Source organism: Mus pahari, chromosome X (genome assembly GCF_900095145.1).
Source record: "Mus pahari chromosome X, PAHARI_EIJ_v1.1, whole genome shotgun sequence".
Classification (NCBI taxonomy): domain Eukaryota; kingdom Metazoa; phylum Chordata; class Mammalia; order Rodentia; family Muridae; genus Mus; species Mus pahari.
In genome coordinates, this window is record NC_034613.1 from 89870665 (window position 1) to 89894384 (window position 23720).

The 23720-nt window shown below is 40.3% G+C and overlaps 1 protein-coding gene and 1 pseudogene across 3 annotated transcripts; both read right to left on the reverse strand.

Annotated features, from left to right (window-relative positions):
• Positions 1-3021, reverse strand: LOC115063138 (annotated as a pseudogene). The gene has a single exon (XR_003843020.1). The product of XR_003843020.1 is annotated as an uncharacterized LOC115063138 (transcript).
• Rlim (ring finger protein, LIM domain interacting) lies at positions 1-22944 on the reverse strand. 2 transcript variants are annotated; one of them, XM_021188378.2, is made up of 5 exons: positions 22761-22944; positions 20958-21018; positions 9061-9250; positions 8043-8126; positions 1-6822 (listed from the first exon to the last, which is right to left on the reverse strand). In XM_021188378.2, exons 3-5 carry the CDS (start codon positions 9224-9226, stop codon positions 5252-5254), a joined length of 1821 nt encoding a protein of 606 aa, XP_021044037.1. In that variant the 5' UTR covers positions 9227-9250; positions 20958-21018; positions 22761-22944; the 3' UTR covers positions 1-5251. The 2 variants fall into 2 exon arrangements, with proteins under 2 accessions (XP_021044037.1, XP_029390028.1); XM_029534168.1 differs by having other exon boundaries at positions 22714-22936.
• Between the last annotated feature and the right edge of the window lie 776 nt (positions 22945-23720).

The window sequence follows — 23720 nt, forward strand, 5'->3', positions numbered from 1 at the left end:
TGATCACTTCATGCATTTTATTGATAGTCTATATTTTTAAGTCTGCAGTATGACATCGTACATAGGGAAAATGCTTCTTCCTAAAAGATAGCTATTAATAATCAAACCAGATTTAATGACTGACCTTTCAAGGTCTCTTTCTGCATTAAACAAGTTAAATTTTAGCAGGTGTAAAGCACTGTACAAAAAGTTGGGTACATTCTCAAAATTCAACACAGGGTTTCCCAACCAAGTTTGCTGGATCCAATACCGGAGAAGGGTGTTTCTTTCAGGTTTAATGGTAAGGAAATGAGTAAGCAGCCAAAGCAAGCCAAGCAAATTCACTTCCCTTGGTGCTCCTCTGTTGCCTTTTCAAAGTGTCTCCTGGAGGTCAGGAAGCCCTGGTATGACAATCACTCCAGTCTTTTGACAGCATGCACACACGTGCTTCATGTTCAAAGACTTAAGCGCAGCCCTCTTCAAATCCTTTCTTACGGGCTTTACAGAGCTTTCCAGGTTTGCTGCTCAGTTCTGCACAGGAACCCAAGTAAACATCTATTCCAAAGCAGCTTTTCCATAACCAGACCAACTGCGTACCTACTCCACTGGACACTTCACAGGGCCCTATATCTTTAAAAGCAGCACCAGGGACAAATGGAACTAGCAAGAGGTAAAATCCAACGCTGGACAGTTTAAACATGTAGAAACCAATCTGTTAAAAAAATGTTAATAATAGGGCACTGAACAGAGTTAAGGCTGGGCAGCTAGCTGGCTTGACTCTAACTTGCAATTGGAAACAATCTTGAGAATGAGAACTGAGAAAGACCTTAAAACAAGGCACAGTGGTATGACAGGGTTCACTTTCACTGCGCATCTCTAGCTGCTTTCCCAAATGATTATAGAGCAGCTGTGGGACTTCAGTAAACAAATCCTTGCTGGGTTGGGGTGACACATACCTATAATCCCAGTCATCAGGAGGATCACTAATTCCAGGCCAGCCTGGGCGATAAAACAAGACCCTCTCAAAATACCCAAAACAAAAAGTCCCATGTATCTCACTGTAATTTTGAGTGGTCAGTAACCTTTTTTAAGATTTGAATCCAGACATCTACATGGACATGAAAAAAAAATCATAAACCTGATACTTAAAAAAAAAAATCCCCGGTAGTTCTATTCTAAGCTGTAGGCTTTTAGATACAAACTATGGTGACTTACAGGAGGCCACTTCCTGGAGTGTTGGATAGTATTTTAGAAATGTTCCAGTGAAGGTAAAAGAATTTGAGTGCTAAGTACCTGCATTCCTAACATTCAAGAGGCAGAGGCACAAGGACTGCCACAAATCTGAAGCCAGCCTGGTCCACAGAGTTCCAGGCCAGCTGTAAGTACACATCAAGACCTTACCTCAAGAAAGGTAACTCAATGCTAAAAAATTTAAAGGGTGGCTACTGATTGAGCTCACAACTGTTTTTATTAAACTGGACTTAGAAATATTCTTTCCTCAGACCTTGCACTTTAACTTCCCAAGTGAAGCATGATACATCAACGTATACTTAAAATTTTTAGAAGAACCATTTACTAGTTAATTCAATAACAACACTGTTACTGTGCATTAAACATATTGGGGGAAAAGAAGCACCTTCACATGTGCCTTCTCCACCTCGTTACACAGGTACAGAAAGAATACTTCCAGAGAGTGAAAAATCTTAGAAGATTAGCCAAGAATCTAAGTGCCCTGCAACATGGCTTCAGGTACTGTGTATTTTTGGTTAAGACGTGTGACACGGAAGCCAGTAAGAAAAAAAACATTAAATCAGCTAAGGCAGATTACAAATTATTTCCTTTCACAAAAGAACTATCCTCCATCTGTTAAAAAAAAAAGTCAACCCCGAGGTGCCACTGTATTCTAGCAAACTGTCAGAAATGGCCTTTAACAGTCATTTTGTAACACAGACCTCTTTATCACATGGTTATTTGGAGACTCAGTCATAGAAGCAGGTGGTTAAATACAAAGTATGCTAAATGCTAACCCTTCATAACTATAAGACATTGACAAAAGCAGAGAATACTTGGCACAGAAACAAAGTTTTCCCAGGAGAAAAAAACAAAAATAAAAACAAAGCAAAATATTGCTTAAGGTAACAGAGCAAACCAGTTTCCTAGCTTGGATGGAGTCTAACAACTGTGCCCTAAAGACCGAACATCTCCTGGCACTAACCTTTTGTTATCAAACTGACAATTACCTGTTCCAACACTAGCATGTGAGCCTCCTCCATGGAGGTCATGGCAGTGCAACTAACATATTCTTTTCAGAGAAAATGTTCCAAATTCCCACCACAGCTTTTTCTGCAGGGTCACTACAAACAGCCTGCCATTTTTAACTTGTTAAATTTTGTTGTCAGCACTAATAAATCTCAACATTGCAAGCTGTGTGGAATAAAACAAAACACTGCAAACCTTTACACTAGGTATAAGTGGATTAAAAAAATTTAAAAATTCAAGGAAAATCAGGCTTTAGTACTTTCCCCTATGCTTTGAACAATGTAATCCCCCAACATTACTGCATGAAGTTCAAAGTAGGTCTTAAACACAGAACCTTTCTGTAGTAAAGAAAAAGTGCGAAGATACAAAACAAAATGTAAAGTCTTTTGCAAGAAAATGTTCCCTCAAGAATAGGCATTTGGACACTGGTGAGGAAACCAAGATTCCTGTTCTTCATTGCACACCTGACACCTACACCAACAACCTTATCCTTAACAGCTGCAACTAGTAATATAGAATAGCTGTGGACACTAAAATAAAAAAGCAACTCCCACTAAAAATACTTGTATCCATTCTAGACAGCCCAATGTCTATTGAGTGCTTCTTGAAAAAGTCCACATGCACGTCAAACAAGGCTAGAAACGTAAAGACTGACTTCCAGTGTTTTTGAATAGCTTCAACATCTACATTCATAACCAGTATCCTGCTTGAGTTACCTCTAACTTCAATACTTCAGAGATGAGTAATACATTTGGGGAGGTTAGGGAGGTGCCTGCTGTCCATCACTGTGTTTAGAATGTGCTGCAGCTGTTTGAGCTATAGAAAATGAATACCCTTAAAATGGAACATTTTATCAAGAGGAAAATAGGATGTATTTTTACTTAACCAGGACTATCCTGCAGATCTGAAAACCATAGAAAGGTGACAAGGAGGCTCACAAATATAAAGGAACCCTGACTTTTACATGGACAATTCTTTTCAAAAGATAAAAATGTATTACATAAGCGCCATAAACAGTGAAATATGCTTCTATTAAAAAAAATAAGTGAAGCTTTGTTTGGACATTATTTCCTTGCAAGAGCAGTACATATCCTTTGTAAACAACTACCATATTTACAATTTTCTTTCCTTAATACTTAGGACTGAAAGCCAGAAGAAAACATGAAAGAATGTACTTTGAAATAATCTTAACTGCTAAGGCAATATCAGTGAGGGTAAGCAGGTAATTCCTAAAGCAGATCTGTGTAAAACCTGGCCTAGAGTACTGGACTAACCCGGGTAGTTAGCTCATTTGGTTAAAGGCCAAGACTGTGTCTGCTCAATCCAGGTCTCTTCTGGCCTGTTAGCTTTCCCCAGAGAGAAACATTTTACATATCTGCTCCACAATCAGCCTCAAAAGAAAAAACAAACTGAGGCAAGAGTGCTGGGGTTATCACAATCTCGTCTTCCTACAAAACAACAATAAAGTGCGTGTTCACAGATATGAGACAGCCACCTTATCTTCAAATACGGCAACACAATTAAAATTTGAATTTCAAATAACCCAACATGACTTACTTGCAATAAAAAATAAAAATCTCTTAATTCATAATAGGTCTTTAAATGTGGCCCATTAGATCTGCTAGATATAGCAGTGAAATAGCAACAAAGTGTGCACTGGTACCTTAGAAGGTCTCAAACAAGCAAATCTGAGACATTTCCAATAGCACACACATCTGTACCAACTGAAAACCTTACTTTAAAATTGGCTTAAGTCTCTTTCCTCTACTTTTTTTTTGAGGAGCAGATTGTAAAGACATCAATTTCACTTGTACTAGGTAGTAGTGGTTTGTATTTTCATACACCCAAGAAAGCTCTGCCAAATGTACTGATCTTCTGCTTCATCTATTCAAACAGAATAGTGGGTCAAGCTGCTGTGACTCTCACTGTATGAATCCAGTTCATGTTTGTATTACTTACTGTCTTCATGAAAATGGTCCATTCTTCAGGGCCGTTTTCTTCACCGCCATGTATCACTCCCTGCCTAAATCCAAGTTAAAATACATGCTCTCCATTGGTCTTCAACGCAGCTGGGTTCTGCACGGTCCTTTCCTTTTCATGTCACAGTAGCTGTTCACAAATACACTAAATATAGATATGTTCTGCTCTTGACATCTACACACTTACAAAAGCAGCTTCGTACTTTGTTTGGTGTGTTTTACTATGCTGGCTCACAAAAAAGCAGTTCTCATTTCTAAGCATGGTACTTTACAATTTTGAATGCATTAATACAACAGTGCATTGGAAAAGTACTGAGCCTCTACAAAATAGCTTTACATTTTTAAACAAATGAATGTGATTTTTCACTTACACAAGCATAGGCTTTTTAATATTTCCACAAGATAAATATCTCAATTAAACTCTAAATTGGCTCTATTGTGTGCCACAGTGATGGGCTTAGGACAGTAATACATTTAGAAGATCCTAACTGTTTAGTGTTATTTACACTGATATGTCCATCATCACCTACTCGGGAAGGTGAACAAACAATATTCAGAATGTAAATGAACTTGTATCAATAACTGGGAATGGTATAGTTTTAGTTAATCACTTGCAAAACAAAGAATGGAACTTAGTCTTGAGTGGGAACTTTCTTCATGCCTCTCTTACGGCCTGGGAAACTTTCAAAAGAGGTCAATGGGATATAGAATATAGAAAGGAGCCACTGCTAAGGCAGCTCTTAAGACAACAAAGGAAAAACTGACAAGTGGACATGGGTAAATTATCAGTAACAGGTTAGCAATTCAACTGGTACCGAAATCAAATGTTTAAGTCCTAAAATGTTGCTTTTAAAATATTCTTTTCATCCTGAAAGAGAAACTAAGAGAAAAGGCATGATACCCTAAGAAAGCAATGACTCAATTCAGCTTGTGACTTTATATTTTAAGCACCACTCAAAAAAAGTGGACATAAAGCAGGTGATTTCTGTTTGCCCATCACTATTCCAGCTACACAGCTGAGAGTTCTGGTCTCGTTACACAACACTTTCTCTGTTCCCAGAAGATAAGACTGCCCTGCGACAAATGGGACAGGTGGAATTCTCCGACAACCAGCGGTCGATGCAGTGGACGTGGTACTCATGGGAGCAAGGTAGTTTACGAAGTTTGTTGCCTTCTGTGTATTCTGTAATGCAAACACTACATGTTTTCAATGCATCATTTTCACCGAAGCTTCTCATTGCCAAGTTATCGATTTGTTCTTTGGTGAGTCCTCTAGGTTGGTCTTCATCATCTTCATTTAAAAGAAAAAACTGAGCCAGACTAAGGAATGGCAGAGAGCCACTCTCATCAAATGCGACTGGGGCCCTATGTCGACCATCTCTTCTGGATGGGCCAGATGAGCCTCCTTCACTACTGCCTTCGAACATCTCTGAGCTACTCTCCGAACTTTCACCACTTGAACTGGGGCTAGGGCTTGAGCTGGAACTGGAACCAGAGCTGTTACCACCACCAGAATTTCCTCTTCCATTCCGTGACTCTACTCTCTCCACATTTCGGCTGGAGACTGAGGCACTAGGCTCTGAATCACTGTCACTGTACATAAAGTAGCTTAGCTCACCAAAACCTGTCATTATCTGCCTTAACATGGTTTGAATTGCAACAGATGTAGTTTCACTTAATCCAGTATTTAAGATTCTGCGAATAGGAATCCTGATAGTACTCACATAGGTTCTCACACCTGCACGTTCAGAACGTGAAAAGGTACGTCTAAAACCTCCACGTTCGCTTTCATAAGTAACTGTGTTGTTTGGAGCCTGAGATCTTGATCGAGTTCTACTAGCTATACTATCTCTCTGCCGATATTCTCCAGGACGAACTCTTCTTACTTGAAGATCAAGAACTATGGTTGGAGGTCTTTGGCCAGATCCTGAGGATTCACTATTGCTACCTGTGTCTGAAGAACTTGTCCCCTGAGAGGGATTTCTTGATCCAGAAGCTGCAAAAAGACCTCTACCTAACAACTCCGGTCCAGATATTTGCTGTCTCAGGGTCACATGGTGCCGGGTTCTAGAACTTCCTTCAGGCTCATTTTCCGAAGACTGCTCCAAGGTCTGAGCTGAGATGCTATGGTGAGCTCTTCGTGGAATTTCATTTGTTGGATGCAGAGGTGACCTACTTCTTTCAGCTCTTGCTCTGGTTCTCCGATGTTCTGGGCTCCGGCTTCTTGCCCTCCTCTGACCTCTGGTGGTTGGCACTTCTGTTAATGCTTCAGTTGAATTGCGTTCTGCTCTAGATGGTCTGGCAGATGTTGATTCAGATGCAGAATTTTCCATTTGCCTTTGGCTGCTGCTTTCCATGTTTTCTACACTAAGACGCCTAGTGGATGGTTCATTTTCATTCTCTGAAGTTTGGCTTCCATTATTACGGTTAACATTTATCTCTAAACTAAATCTGAAATCACCACTGTTTGGATTAGTCCGGCTCACTGCTCTCCAGGACTGGTTTCCTCTCTGACCACTTCTTGTTGTATTTCCAGTCTGTCTGACCGAGTTTAGCCAATCTATTATAGAATCACTGTTGGTCACTTCATCTGAAGACTCTCCAGCTGTATAAAACAAAGAAGGGGAAGGGGGAGAGAAAGGAACTGCACCATTAGTACACTCGTGGAATGCACATAAACATTAAAGAACTTTTGCAACTCTGAACAAATTTTACAAATTTACATTGAAAAGAGAAAGCTAAAAGACACTTAAGAGTCAGCAGTTCTCAACCTGTGGGTTATGACCCCTTTGGGGGGGGGCCTCAAACAACCCTTTCATGGCTTTCATGGGTGTCAACTAAGACCACCTGCAGATTAGCTATTTACATTATGATTCATTAACAGTAGTAAATTACAGCTTTGAAGTAGCAATGAAATAATTTTATGGTTGGGGGTCACCACAACATGAAGAACTGTATTAAAGGGTCACATCATTGGGAAGGTTGAGAGCCACTGCTCTAGAAGATGCTGAGGCTGTGGGAAGGCATGGATTTTTCCAGGCCACTGTCTAAACAAAATCAAACTACATCATCATAGTCGGGGGTTGGGGGGTGGGAAAGTGTTGGGATTTTGGTCCAATTAGATCTCTACCAAATTTTCATCAGTTTGAGCTGTCTTTGACACCATGAAGTTGTTTTAAAATGTAAGAATATTTATTATAGCCAGAGCAAAACTATAAACAAGGCTAACAGTTTGTAATTACTTGAATATTTGTCAATTATCAAGATTTTCAATTTCTATAAAAATAAAGACTATTATCAAATGAACAGTCTGAACCGAGAGGAATTTACACTTCCATCATAGCTCCTAGGTTCCTGCAGAGAGAGAGAAGCACCATTCCCCAGCATATTTGCTCTGTTTGATACTAACAGCAAACTCTCATCAGCTGTGCCAAATATGTCTCCAGTCATTGCTAATGCCCCCCAGGAGGAACAAACACCCAAGTGAAAGGAACAAACACCAAAGCAGCATTTGCTTTTGCTGATAAAACCACATTCATAAATAAGGAAGTGAATAGGAGAACATTTCAATGGATGTAGAAAACCAAGGGGAGGAAAATCAACTTCAATAGGTGACTTTTCACTGTTGCTCAATTAACAAACAATCCAAAGGTGAGGCAGACACAGCGGTGTCGCCCTCTTCCCCAAATAGCAAAAACATGCCATTCTTTTTATGAGTACTTAGCACCAGATTAATTTGTGGCATTTTGCATAATCTTTGGTTGAAATTCACTATTACAAAGTTCCTGTTTCCAACCTTGACCCACCTCCCCAAACAAACTGTACCTGTATTTTCATCGGGGCCCTGTGGTGGTGGACCCTCTTTAATTTGTTGCAGTCTTCTGAGCAACTCTTCCTCGGTGCTTTCACCTGAAAGTTGAACAATGGGTGCGAAATTACAATAAGAACAGCAGGTGAGTTTCTGTCTTTTTCCCCCACCCACTTGATTCTTTTTCCATACAAGATAACCTCAAACTCAAGAACCTCCTGTGCAACTGGGATTACAGCAAGTGCCACCATGTCCTGTCTGGCTTTGTGAGCTTCACTTTAAACTGTTTTTGCCAGAAAGCACACTAAATAAGAGCAGGGCCAGAGCTGCAGGTAAGACAGTCTAACTAAAGTTTAGTACTGTTTGCTCAAAGTGCTCCACCTAAGCCTTGCTAAAACCCTTACATTTGAAGATGAATGAAATCACTCTTAAGCTCTCACCTTTCTTACTCCCAGCTCTAACTCTCCTTTTCCCTCTCTCTTCCCCCCTTCTCTCCACGTGGCCATGGCCGGTCTCCCTCTTTCTACCTTCTCTGCCTTTCTACAATAAAGCTCTAAAATCATTTTTTAAAAAAAGAAAAAGAAAATGAATGAAATCATCCACAGGTTAGTGGAAATAGTTGTAACTAGGATCAAATGAGACCATATTTGAGTGAAATTATAACTAAGGACAAAGTTCTAGCTGCTGGTTTACCCCCAACTAACTCCGTAGGGTTGCAGGTGGGACATGAGGAAGATGAGATGACAAAATAAGATGAGTCTATCCTAGACACCATTGGTTATTTTGTACCCAGATTCACAACTAGCTTAACTGTTCACCTCGATTCTTATTTGATCCATTTCACTAAAGATTTATAATTCAGAAATCACAAACATCTCTGACAGGACTATTCTAATTATGAAAGAATAGAATGAGGCAATAAATACAGTAGCAACTGCCATTTTGAATCTCCTGTATTAGTAACTTTTCATTAACTAAAGAAACAAGCTGTTTCTTAAAAAACCCAGCAACTTATATACATTACATGCAGCTTACCTGGGGTGCCCAGCAAATTGTTGTCTCTCATAAGTCTATAATCTTCTTCACTGAGATTATTTACGAATTGATAGAAAGCCTCTTCCCGATCCAAGCGATCCATTTGACTTCTGCGCTGAGCTGCAGACTGGTCACTTCCTTTATCGTTAGAATCTGAGTTCTCCATCTTGATGAACAAGTGGAAAATTATCTAAAAAGAAAAAAGACCAAATTGAAAACAGACACCATTATGCATTCCATACCTTTATTTACTTGGAAACTAGAATGCAGGGATAGAGGTGAATTTTAAGAAAAACAAATTAAATCTAACAGAAAAACTTTGGGAAAGCACTGGTACACTAGATGGCTTGGTCAGGGTAAGTTAGCAACCAGAGTGTAAAAATGACTTTTTTACATTGACACGGTAGGAACTGAACGAACCTAGGGCCTTCCCTGCATACATTCCACCATGAGGATACACATCCAGCTCCTGGGTTTGATAGTTATCTGAGCCAGGGAAATCTGTGTGGTCCAGTCACCTCAAACACGGTTCTCCTGCCTAAGCCTCTGAAGTGCTGGGCTTATAGGGCTACTTTCACATTTTAAAAAATATTTGCGGTGTATGAAAAATAGGAAATACACGCCAGTATTCCTAGTCTTCCTGGAGCACAGCCATGCATGCTCGTGTTGTTCTGGGCGAAATGAGCAACTGGGACAGACTCTAAGTGGTCTCTCGCTGCTTTGCATTGCTGCTCTCTGCACTTCAGGTTACCTCAATGCAATTGCAACTGGATATGATTTCATGTATGGCAAGTGTATCATCCTGTGACTTTTTAAAAACATGCAAGTATCTACTTTGTGGTAACTGAGAAACACATTTGAACAACACATATAAAAGGCACTGCAGAAGCCCCCCACTTTTCACCGCATTAGATGACCAAGGTCGCACTTGAGCAGATACTATCAGTGTGCTAAAGTAGTATAAAATTAGACTAAAATATTTGTCAAAATAGTCCTAATTCAGGAAAAATCTATGCTCTGCTAATTAGAAAACCCAAGGTCAAACATCTCGTCTAAAACATTTCATTAAAAAAAAAAAACCATACATTGGACTATTATTTAGCTGTTAAAAATGTAAGTTATGAAATTTACAGGTCAGTGGATGAAGCTAGAAAAACAACCTGAGTAAGATAACCCAGACTCCAAGAAAAATATTATGTTTTCTCTTATATATTTCTAAGTCCTTGATAGGTATGTTACAATCCATATAACCAGAGGTTAGTTATCAAGTAAGAAACTAGGGGGAGGGGTTTTGTGTGACTGTTTTCTAAAGAGAGAAAGGGATGGAGTTGGATGAGTGGGAGGATCACAGAGGAGTTGGGAAGGGAAACCATGGTCAGTATATTGCATAAAAAACCCTTTGTTTTCTTCCTTTCCTTTCCTTTTTCTTCTTTTTTCTTTCTGAGGCACGGTCTCTCTGTGTAGCCTTGGCTGTCCTGGAACAGAGAGATCTGCCTGCTTTTGCTTCTCAAGTGCTGGGATTAAATGCATATACCACCACCATCCAGCCAAAACCTTTTTTCAATTAAAAAAAAAAAAGCAAAAATGAAGGCTTATTCAAAAGTTTCCAAATGGCTCATTTTTTTGAGCAAAGAAAGCCATTTTATCAATGGCAAATAAAATTTTGTTTAAGAGCAGAAATGTGTACAAAGGAAATTAATTTATTAGCACTAGTCTTTTATTTACTATAGTTATATAGTGAGGAACTAGACAGAATGTCATTGACCATGCAAGTCAATCTTCATGGCCTAGCTTTCTGAATGGTAGGATCAGAAGTGATTTGAAGTAGTAAAAATATATGGAGTAGGAAAAAAAACTGGTTGGACCATTTAGTTTTATCAAAACTCAAGATGTTTTAAAGCCTCTGGTCACTCATTTTATTTTCAAAAAATACTCTGAAGAAAATATGAACCCATCATGTTACTGAACCAGTAGTATCAATATAAACCTCATTCTTGTGGCTTTAATCATCTTTAGTTGTATGGATTTGTTTTTGTCAAAAAAATTTTTCTTTGAGACAGGATTTCACTATATAGCTTTGGCTGACCTAGAACTCACTCTGTAGACCAGTGCAGGCTCAGACCTAAAAGATCTACCACCTGAGTGCTGGGATTCTGTCAGAAATCCACCAAGTTGTTTTTGTTTTACTTTGTAGCCTATGCTGGACTTGAGGACATGCAAAACTTGAAAGAAATGCTGGTACACCAGGCTATCAAAGACAGGGGAGCTCTCCTCCTTTGATGCTTACCAGATCTCTGCGCTCCAGCTACACTTCCAAAAGCAAAAATAAACTTCATTGCTGGCACATACCCTTAAATCCCAGCACTCAGATGGCAGAGATGGGCAGATATCTGGGAGTTCAAGGTCAGCCTGGTCTACAGAGCGAATTTTAAGATAGGACAACCAAAGCTACACAGAGAAACCCTGTCTCAAACCATGCCCCTAGTTCAAACAAAGAGCACTGCCTGCTCTAACAGAGGATACAAGTTCTGTAATTACCAGCATGATAGCTCTCAACCACCTATAATTCCATCTCTAGGGGATCTGGTACTCTCTTCTTGGCCTCCAGATACTAATCAATCATTTGGTGCACAAACATGCATGTAGGCCAAAACAACAACAAAAACAAAAAAACAAAAAACAACCAAAACCCACCCATATATATAAAATAAAAATAAGTAAATCTCAAAATAAGTCATACAGCATATGACCAAACTTATATTTGGCCTTGAAAGGGAAACAGTAACTCAATAATACCCTAAAAGTTATACTTGGGAATTGAATCTCTAAGAGATGACTATGCACCATTGGAAAAAAAAAATCAAGCCCACGGATTACTAAAGAGCTGGTACATGCAAGTGAAAAAGCATTTTCAGAGATATAAAATGCACAACCACTGCCCCCAAATCTATGAATGACACAAAACTAAAAATGACCGTAAAAAAAAAAAATCTCATTTCGAGTCACTCACAATGAACAAACATTTACAAGTGATCACTGAGGTATATTGACTTCAAACTTGAGAACATTGCTCCCTAAAAAGAATGACCTTCTTCCCACTGGTTAACTTGTATTAGGTGGCAATGTAATAAACTATTATTATTACACACTGAGATTAATCAGCAACAACTTTTATCGGGCCAATCATAGCAGCACAAGCTTGTAATCCCAGATACTTAGGAGACTGAGGACAAAAGGTTTTTTGGTTTGTTTTTGTTTTTCGAGACAGGGTTTCTCTGTATAGCCCTGGATGTCCTGGAACTCACTCTGTAGACCAGGCTGGCCTCAAACTCAGAAATCCTCCTGCCTCTGCCTCCCAAGTGCTAGGATTAAAGGCGTGTGCCACCACTGCCCAGTGACAAAAGGTGTTTTTTAAGATTTTATTTATTCTTATTTATATGAGTACACTGTGGCTGTCTTCAGACACACCAGAAGAGGGCATTGGATCCCGTTACAGATGGTTGTGAGCCACCATGTGGTTGCTGGGAATTGAACTCAGGACCTGTGGGAGAGCAGTCAGTACTCTTAACCACTGAGCCATCTCTCCAGCCCTTGGATATACTTTTAAGACAGGGTTTCATGGATCACAAAAGCTGACCCCAAACTCCGGATCCCTGACTCCATGACCCAAGTATTATACAAATAGGTGTGTGCTACCATGCCTGGCTCTGAGAACAAAGGAGTTTGACTACCTGGCTAACTTGGGCAACACAGCAATACCTCAACAAAACCAATAGAAACAAGAAAAAGGGAGGAGTGACCTTTCTGTAATTTTAGCTTCTCATTCACCTAAGGTTCCCATGCTGAAATCCTAACCGTCAAAGTTATAATATTAGGAGAGCTACCTTTAGAGAGCTACCTTACCTTGACATTTTCTCTAATGGGACTACAGTGAGAACCATGAAATTAACCCTCATCAGAGACCAAGTTGCCCAAGTCTTAATTCTGACTACACATCTTCATGAGCTCTCTAAAGCTTCTGTTTTTTATAAGATATGCAGCTTAGGACATTCTATTATAGTAGCCCAAACCAACAATGACAGTATGAAAATAAATTTGTGGCGGAGAGTACTACAATTTACCCTCGCCCACATACACATGTAACAACGTACCAGTATCTTCATAAATCAGTTCTGAAGGGAAAAACAAAATCTCCTCAGTATAGTAGCTCACATCTATAATCCTCATACTTGAAGACCAAGCAAGGCAAGAGTTCAAAGTCAGCTCAAGATACAAGGCCTGTCTCTAAAATATAAAATCAAGAGCCGGGCGTGGTGGCACACGCCTTTAATCCCAGCACTTGGAAGGCAGATGGATTTCAGTTTCCTAGCTCATTACTAAGTTTGATTTTTATAGAAATTTATGACAAGTGTTTCAATAACTTGCCACTATAGAAGGACCAGAACAGAGTGAACAGTCATAAAAGTACATGGGCCAAGAAGTATAAACAAACATAAAAAACGAAAACCATACACACACTGCCGTTTTCCTTACAAGTAACACAAATTGGTATTGGTAATGGTAGCAGCAACTGTTTTTTTTTAACATAGAAAAACACAAAGGGAAAAAAAACAGAACCCTCAAGCCATAATGTCCTAAAGAAAACCATCACTAATGTTTAATTAACATTCTTAAAGCAGTCAACATTCCAGACACTAAAGTTAGGAGGAAATCTACTTGTGACAAATCAGTAAATAATTCTGAAGACAACTTACAGGTGAATGGGTTTTAAAAATATAAATCTTCCAAAGAAGGCAAAAATATCTGTAAGTTCTGATATTTGAAGGTCGAACCTAAGATAAAACTCACATGCCAAAAACAGTGGCAGTCTTAATTAAGGAGATTAAACCTGGAAGAAGCAGAAACCTTTAGAAAAATATGGAGGTTTAAAAAATGCTATCTAAACTCAGTGGGTTGGCACACACATAATCCAAGCACTCAAGAGGCAGAGGCACAGGACTCTGTGAGTTCGAGGCCAGCCTGGTTTACATAGGCCAGCCAGGATAGTACAGATGAGTTCTCAGGAGACAATGAAGATAGACTAAAATTAAAATGAAAAAATACACTAGATCAAAGGTAATAAATAAGGCTAAATACAAAAAAAACAAAAAACAAAAAGAAAGGCAAGGCATGGTAGTGCACATCTTTAATCCTGGCACTTAGGAGTAGAGTCAGAGGCAGATGGATCTAAGTGAATTCAAGGCCAGTCTGGTCTACACACTAAGTTGCAGTCTAGCTTGGTACTGTGTAAGACTATTTTTAAAAAAAAGGAGAGGGGAAGAAGGAAGAAACAGAAAGACACCTTCAAATAGAAAGGTGTAAAGCAAAAGACATCCAGTGTCAAACTAGAGCCAAGAATTAACAAAAACAGGAAAGCCAATAATTCTTTCTTTTAATATAACAAAACTGTTCCCAAATGGAGATGTTACTAGTTCCTTAAAGCAAGCAAACTACCTAAATCTATAGTCATATTGTGTAGAAGCTAATAAAAACAGAGTGAATTCAAAACCCTCTGCACTAAAATGTCATTAAGTACAGGTATGTATGTCTACCCCAATCTGGAAATATGGTAATATTGAGCTCTATGTTCCAATGACACAAAATTCTACCACCTTCTTGGTAAGGCCACAAAACAGAATACAAGACCAGCTCATATTCCTTTTACGTCCATGCTTTTCTACAGTCCCCCTACATATCCAAAAAATCTCTTCATATATTTCTGCAACACATTTCTTATTCCAAAACTGCAAGCAAACTAGCAAGGCCTTGCTAAATAGAACAGTGTTTGTTGGCTTCCATCAGAAAAGTTTGTTGCTTGTAGTTATTTTGAGGACAAGGAGAATAAAATCTGATTTAATTCATTCCCCACTTCTAACTCTCCATCCTTTCTGCTTTAATTCTGCATTGGCTAAGAGTGGAGTAAGTTAAGAGATTTCAGCACTGGGAAGGGACATCCACCCTGTGGGGAAAGCCATAATAGTGAGTTAAACACCTCAGCTTCCAGAACCTGAGGTACCTGCTTAAACATTTTGAAAAAGGAAATTCTGAATGCAGGCAGTGGTCTCAATACCAGGAAAAGGAGTCATGTACTGGCTGTAGCATGTAGACATGAAGAAAGGTAATGAAGCTAAGTCACAAGGTCTACTTGACACATGTTATGTTCCTATTGTTTGAGATGTGGACAAAATATTTTAAAGGTAAAGATGTGTTGCAGATGTTAGAGAACCACAATCCAACTAACTAAAAGCCAGAATTTTCACCACTGTAGTATAAAATAATCAGCAAAAAATGTTGATAGCCTTTAAGACATGTATGATGAGAGGAATTATGATACATTTCCAGTTTAACCTCGTACATTTCCAGTTTAACCTCGTAACAGAGAAAAAGAGTATATTGCTCAGTGGCAGAGTAATTACTTGTCTCATATGTGTGAAGCTCTGATTTCCTACTGTGAGCTGAGGGGGGAGACAAGGCCTACACATCTTTGGAATCCTTCCACATAACCAGAGAGGGTCTTTAATCTATCAACTCATTGTCAAGGTTTAATATTCCTAACACAGATCATACACTTGTATATATAACTAGCTTCAGACATTTGAAAACAGTACTTTCCTCAAAAGATTATCAATACAAGTCAACTGTAAAGAAAAATCCAACTACTCTTAAAGCACTTAGCTCTTTTACCTGCCCCTGATTATAAAACAATATAAAAACAGATCTTTTAAAATAATTGTTCACCTAGTCCTGACAACAGCCCCATGAAGTAGGGAACATGCCTCAATTTAAGTGAGAAGCTAAGAACAGGAGGGAATGACTGTGTAAAAGGCCCATGGACAGTGACTGGTCAGCGATTAAATACTGGTCTACTGATTCCAAAGGCAACCAAGCTTTCACTAAATGACTACTGCCTCCCTGCACACCCCACACTGTGTGCTTTAAATTATATTTCTTAAATCCCAATAGGCATAACTACTGAATCTCACCATGCGCTTCTTTTATACCAATCCTTGTATAAAAGCTTTCAATCACGGGGAAAAAACGTTTTTGTAGTGCTGACGATTGAACCTAGGGCCTTACATATGCAAGACAAGCACCCTAGCAAACTGAGCTGCATCCTTAGCATTCTGAAGCATCCAGACTATTAACCTCCTGCCTCTGCCTCCCAGGTAGAGGGATTACAGGCCCATGTCATAAAGCCCACTAACAAAACAGCTTTCAATTGATACTCACTCTTCTACTGAGTTATAACCCCAGCCCACAAAACACCGTATCCTGGCATAAATAGCTGGATTTTCTCTTTTCTGCTCTGGTTTTTGAGGGACATGGTCTCACTATGGAGCGTAGGCCCGTGTTACCATGCTGGCTCTGTAATTTTCTGACAGTGCTGGAAATGGCTTATGCATATCAGCCAAACACTCTAGCACTGAGCAGTACAGCTCAGCTTAAATCCCACTTCTTAGGCTTTATTATTTTTATCAATAAAGCATAAATAAGTTCAATAATACTAACACCAAAAAGAAAAACCACCTGTTCATTTAACCATAGTCAAGTATGGTGATGGACACCTTTATCCCAGCACTCAAGACAGGCAGATCTGAGTCTGAGCACAGCATAGTTTTACATAGTAAAACCTTGTCTCAGGAAGATCAGAAGTTCAAGGCCTGTCTGTGCTACAGTTAGATCCAGGGTAGCTTAAGCAATTTCATGAGACATGAATATAAAGTAAAAAAGGGGAGTTGGACTACAAATCAGTATTAGAGCACTTGCGTGGTATGTGTAAGGCTTTAGTTTCAACCCCCAGGTTCGTAAAAATAATATGCAAAGCTAAATCAAATGATCTACTAGATTTGAAGTCGGGATAAAAGATCATATACAAAGATACTAAAAATGTTAAGAATTTTTCTTCGTCAGGTAGTGGTGTTATATGCCTTCAATCTCAGCACTTAGGAGCCAGAGGGATCTGAGTTCAAGGTCAGCTTGGTATACACAGCAAGTGTCAGGACGGTGGGGACTACCCAGAGAAACTCTGCTTAAAAAAAAAAGGAATTTTCCTTTGTAGAATGTTTCAATTCCATTAAATATATAATATATGCAAGTAGATGGATAGTTAGCTGAGCTTTTCTGTCATCTCTCACTTTTAAAAACACAAAGAGGGCTGGTGAGATGGCTCAGTGGGTAAGAGCACCTGACTGCTCTTCCGAAGGTCTGGAGTTCAAATCCCAGCAACCACATGGTGGCTCACAACCATCCGTAACAAGATCTGACGCCCTCTTCTGGAGTGTCTGAAGACAGCTACAGTGTACTTACATATAATAAATAAATAAATCTTTAAAAAAAAACACAAAGAATTAAAAAAAAAAAAAAGCTGGGTGGTAATGGCGCACGCCTTTAATCCCAGCACTTGGGAGGCAGAGGCAGGCGGATTTCTGAGTTCGAGGCCAGCCTGGTCTACAAAGTAAGTTCCAGGACAGCCAGGGCTATACAGAGAAACACTGTCTCAAAAAACCAACCAACCAAACAAACAAACAAAAGGGCATAGTGCAACATACCTTTAATTCCAGGACCCAGGAGGCAGAAGTAGGCAGAATCTGAGTGCCAGGCTAGACAGTGCTACACTATCAAAAACAAAAAGCAAAACCAAAACAATGGCAGAGGGGATAAAGATGGCTCCTTAGTTTAGAACACTTGTTCCTCTTACACAAGACCTGATTCGATTGATTCCCAGCACTACATGATGGCTCACTACCATCAATAACTTTGGTTCCAGGGGATCTGACATCCTCCCTTGGCCACATGGGCAACAGACACACATACAATGTATATATGCACATATAGGTAAAATACATATACAAATACATCTAATTGAAAAAAAAAACAGGACAGAGTTGTTTTACTGTGTTTATTTATGGGAAGATTCTGCTCACCATCCACACAATTTGCTAATAAATTTCCAGCAGTACACTAGCAGTACAGTGCACTCAACACTCCTAAGACACCATATTAAGGAGAGATTAATGCACACTTAGCTTTTCTTGTAATTTCCTATCTTTATTTCTTGAAAGGGTAGTTGAGAAATCCAAAACGGATTCGGGAATGTCCCTCACGCCCAAGCTCTTTGCAGAAGAGTACTGGACTTATAGTCCACAATCCCAACTACAAGTCTCTAAAACAACTGAAAAGAGTATTAATAACAACATAGTAAAATAAAGGACAAAACTGCGCTATGCTACCAAGGTATAGGATCAGGTTAGTGGGAAGCCACTATGCCGACACTCCATCTCACTCAAATCATTCAGATAGTGAATTTAATCTCCAGCTGACAGTAATCAGTAACCACAGTACTACTTCAAGATAGGAGTCCTTATCAAGCTGGGCCTGTGAAACACTCCTGTAATTCTAGCAGTCAGAAGCCCAAGGTAGGAAGATCTGAGTTCAAGGATGGCCCAGGCTACACAACAAATCTTATCAAAAAAGCAAAGCAAAGCAAAACAAAAATATTTTCCCAAAATACCCAGATGAGACAGGAAGATTTCCATGAGGCTGTTATATAATTAGCTCCAGGACAGCTTGTACTACAGAAGAAACCTTGCCTTAAAAAAATTAAAAGTAGAGGGCTAGCGAGATGGCTCAGTGGGTAAGCGCACTGACTGCTCTTTGAAAGTCCTGAGTTCAAATCCCAGCAACCACATGGTGTCTCACAACCATCCAGTAATGAGATCTGACTCCCTCTTCTGGTAAGTCTGAAGACAGCTACAGCGTACTTAATATAATGAATAAATTTTTTTCCCCCAAGACAGGGTATAGTCCTGGCTGTCCTGGAACTCATTCTGTAGACCAGGCTGGCCTCGAACTCAGAAATCCACCTGCCTCTGCCTCCCAAGTGCTGGGATTAAAGGCGTGCGCCACCACCGCCCGGCGGAATTAATCTTTAAAAAATAAAAATAAAAATAAAACACAGCCAAAAAAGGACTGGCATATCACCTATACAAACTGCTTTATACGCTATCTAGGAAATATCCCCATTCAAAGGTGAAAGAAATAATGAAGGAAAAAACAATGCAACTATTACTATCTGAGCATTGGTTATCAATACTTCAAAGTACTGTATTAACTGGGCCACAAGGATTTAGAAATCTCCATGTTAGATAAGTATACCTACAAAGCAGAATGTCCTCCTCCTAGACAGTGACTTAAGTCCAGAACCTTATTGGTCTGGTTTTGACTTTTTTTTATCTATTACCCACTCTAGCGTAAATCAAAGGAATAGGATGCTAGTCCAAGAGGTATTTCTACTTCCCAGTCCTCTAGGATTATGGAAAAAGTACATGGAATCCAATTCTATAAATGCAAATGCTCCACTTGTCTCCTCTTCCTGAAAGCCGTATTACAATGTTAACTGAAAAATATCAGCCTAACATTTCTTTTTTTTTTTTTTCTGGTTTTTTGAGACAGAGTTTCTCTGTGTAGCCCTGGCTGTCCTGGAACTCACTTTGTAGACCAGACTGGCCTCGAACTCAGAAATCTGCCTGCCTCTGCCTCCTAAGTGCTGGGATTAAAGGTGCGTGCCACCATGCCCAGCTCAGCCTAACATTTCTAAAGATTTTTTTTTTTTTCGAGACAGGGTTTCTCTGGGTAGCACTGGCTGTCCTGGAACTCACTCTGTAGACCTGGCTGTCCTGGAACTCAGAAATCCGCCTGCCTCTGCCTCCCAAGTGCTGGGATTAAGGGCGTGCGACACCACTGCCCGGCTAAGAATTTGTTATTAAGCTATTTCTTTAAAAGACTCCTGATTTTTTTTTTGAAACAAGATCTCACTATCTTGACTGGAATTCACTATCTAGATCTGGTGGACTCAAATTGTGGTGATCTTCCTGTGTCTGGCCCTCCAACTGTCAGGATTCCAGATGTGGGCCACCATGGCACCGACTTTTCTTTTAAGTAAATTTCTCAATTTACACCAAGAATATTATTAGATGAAATAGGAACTCTATAGCAAACCACCCAAATAATGTATACTGGTTGATAACTCTCCCCTCTCACCTGGTCCACTGAGGCAAATTACTTTAGAATTTATAGTTTCGGATACAAGATAACTTTACAGATTATCACTTTTAATTTCCACTAGCTCTCTGGTAACTGGAGAACCAACAGGTATAGAGGTGAGTTTGGTGCCTTCAGTGTTGGGACAGACCTGAGATAAAATAAGTGCTTCAAAACATAACCAGTTGTGGCTTAGGACAATCCAAGTTTGCATCTGCTTTCTTATTAAGTGTACTGGTTAGCACAAGTAATTTATACGTTTATCTTACAATGCTGATAACAATGAAAAAATTAATTCCAATTAGAGTAATACATACCAATATGACTTCTTGAATCTTGAAGAAGAAAAAAAATTATGGCACACAAAATAACACATGCTCTATTGGTATTTCATTTATTCACTGAACATTTAAAGACAATTTCTTATACCCAAGTCTCTAACAATATCTTAAAAGCAGCACTTTTTTCTTTCAGTGCACACCTCTAATCCTAGCACTCAGGAGGCAGAGTCAAGTGGATCTCTAAGTTCCAAGCCAGCCTGATCTACAGAACTAGTTCCAGGATTACATAGAAAGACTGTCTTGAAAAAGAGCATGACAGATAGATAGATAGATGACAGACAGATGCCACAGATAAAGCACAGATATGACTTTCAGGTACTGAAAAGGTACCCTTTGAATTCACAGTAGAAAGTACCCATTATGAATAGCCAACACCAATGATCCCATTCAACCACATGACTGCAGAATAGAACGTAGTATATTTGTAAAATGCATTCTATATTATAAATCACCAGGAGACAACACAAAAATAATTACCTGTCTTTTAGGACATAGTATTGAAATCCAATAAACTGGATTTTAGTTTCTTCACTCCGCTCTAGAAAAAAAAAAAGAATTCATTATTCTTCCTGTTCCTTTGAAATAAAACAAATTCTTAAAAACACATTTTGGTATATATATCACAACCCAACCTAACTCAATGTTAGTATTAGGATATTTGGACAACCAAGGTCAGAAGGAACCAGTTCTAAGATTTCCTTTAAGAGCCAAGAGGCAACCTACCTTTTAATATTAGCTTGTTTAAAATAGGCTTTTCCTTATCAGACTAATAATTATTTTCAAGTTCTACGAGCCATTTTGTATACCACAGTAGCCTAAGGCAGAAATTAAAATAATAAAAATCATCAGGACATTTTAAGCTAAGGGATGTTTGTGACCTTTTCAGCAAGATTGTCTGCCCTAAAATAGTTAAAGGGTGCTTGCGTTGGTCTTTTTAGATACTTAACCTGTATTTCAGAAACTGATTTGATGAAAAGGTGGACCTGTAATTGTGCCTGCCTCCTAATTATAAACAATCAAAGAAATGATTAGGACTACACTTCCTATTCTTTCTGTCTTCAATCATCCAAACGCACGGTGGCTAATTACAAGTCAAGAAATGTAAGCAACTTATTTCTAGAAAAAAAAACTATATATATATATATATATATATATATATATATATATATATAGTGGGGCCTGCCAGGAGCGCATGAGAATCTGATATAAATCCTTTTCCTGTCCAAAAGAGGAAAAAAATGACCTAAATAACTAGTCTCCTAGGCCTCAGATGCCAGACGAACCTGTGGAATAAGTATGGTGAAACTGTCCAGGAAAAGAACGTGGCTGTCTCCTCCATCTTGAAATTAATCAGCAGAAGGGGAAAAGGGACTGAGTATTCAGGAAGCAGAAGCCCAACCGGTTAATACTAGTTACTAAGCTATGGTGTACGTGGCAGGTACCGCCCGCCCGCAGAAGCAGAGACCCTTAGGGGTTTTTTTCAGAGTGGGGGAGGGGTAGGGCTGCTGGCAGATCACACGGAAATTAACTTGAAAATAGTCTGGCTCAATTCCCACACTTACCAGGGAAAACAACCCTCAACGTCTTTTCCCCTCCGTTTTGTTTTGTTTTGTTTTTTAAATTTTTTTTCTTGTGAGGAGGAAAACCCTTCTAGTAAAATCTGGCCAAGGATACACTTAGGGGCTAAAGGTGCAGGGAAGCAAACCCCGTTTGTCTCCGTTCTTCCCGGAAGACTGTCATCGTAGCCCCAGAGGTTAACAAACTGGTCATGCCCTACAGAAGCGTTCAAAATGGGGCTCTGCGAATCCTGTGAAAATCTGAAGGCTCAAGAGTTCCCAACATCCGACTTCAGAGCACCTCCACCCCACTTCCCCAAACCCTAGCCCGATACGCAACGCGGGGCGACGACGATGGGGGGTGGGGGCACGTCTGAGTAAGGAGAAGCACTGGAGCCATCCTCACGCCTGAGGCCCGGAGTCCAGGGTCGCCTCCCCGGCATTCTTAGCTCGGGAGGGCCGGGCCCCGACTCCAAGGCCTCGGAGAGGAAGTCCTGCCCGACTCCTTCCCCTTCTTCCACGAGCGGCCCGACACACGCCACCCAACTAAAATGGCAGCGGCGACTACGCCACGGAGCCCCCCACAGCCGCGAGCCCAGGTCCCGAGGCCCTAGTGGGTGTCTCGGCCACAGCTGGCCAACTCGGGCCATTTTGAGAACCGCGGGGCCCCTGCCTACCTCCAGTCCGACATCCCATTTCTCGGGGTGCTCCTGCCTTCACTTACTTGGTGTTTCGGCCAGGAGGGGACTCACTGGGCTCCGCCGCCGCTGCCGGGACCTCCGCCGCGCTGCAGCCGCCGCCGCGTTCTGGCCCGCCTCTAAACCCGGCCAAGAGACCCGCCTCTAGACCAGCGCCAGCTCAGAGACGTAGCTCAAGCAGCCATTATCTTCCCCATTGTTACCTAGCACTGACAGGAAACGACTGCCCACAACAGGAAGTGATGCTGCGGTCCCAGCTTCACAGGCCCACTCCCACACGGCTGGCCAGCCAATCCCAGTTGAGCCCTCGAAAAGGCCTAGTGGGCAGAGGAGGGGCCGGGTAGACTAGCCGCCCAGGCGGGCGGCGGGTCGGGAAAAAAATGCTGCTGGGACGCCCACCATGTGACAGGCCCCACCCTCCTTCGCCATTTTGAATTGTAGCGAGAAATTCGCGTTCTGAGAATTGTGGGAACCTTCGCTTTCCCATTTTGAAAGCTGAAGGACGTCACAGTCGGGCCGCTTGAAGCCCTTCTCAGAGAACAAGAATGTAGTATCGGTGTAACTGGCATTGATCCACACAGTCCAGACTAGTGTAGACGGCAGCCAACGTTTTATTTAACATGTATTTATCGAATGCCAACTGTAGATCAAGCACAGCTGTACATGTTGAGGAAGTTGAACATAAATTAAGTTGAAATAGTCCAGGAACTCTCAGTCCTTATGGGATTTGGTAATCGAGGGTGAACACACTTATAAAACAATTTGTTGTTAAATACTGGAGATTAAAAGTGGGGAAGTGGGTGGAGGCATACACCTTGGGGACAAACGTGAATTTGCAATGTTAAAAAGTGGTGAGGAAGGACTCCAGGAGGCTCTAACTAGAGTACTTTAAAAGGGTGTGGCGATTTGTAAATGGATGGGAAAAAGTGATAGGGATTCGAAAAGGGCGGTTAAGGAAGCAAGCGTCTATTGGAAGCTAAAGCCTA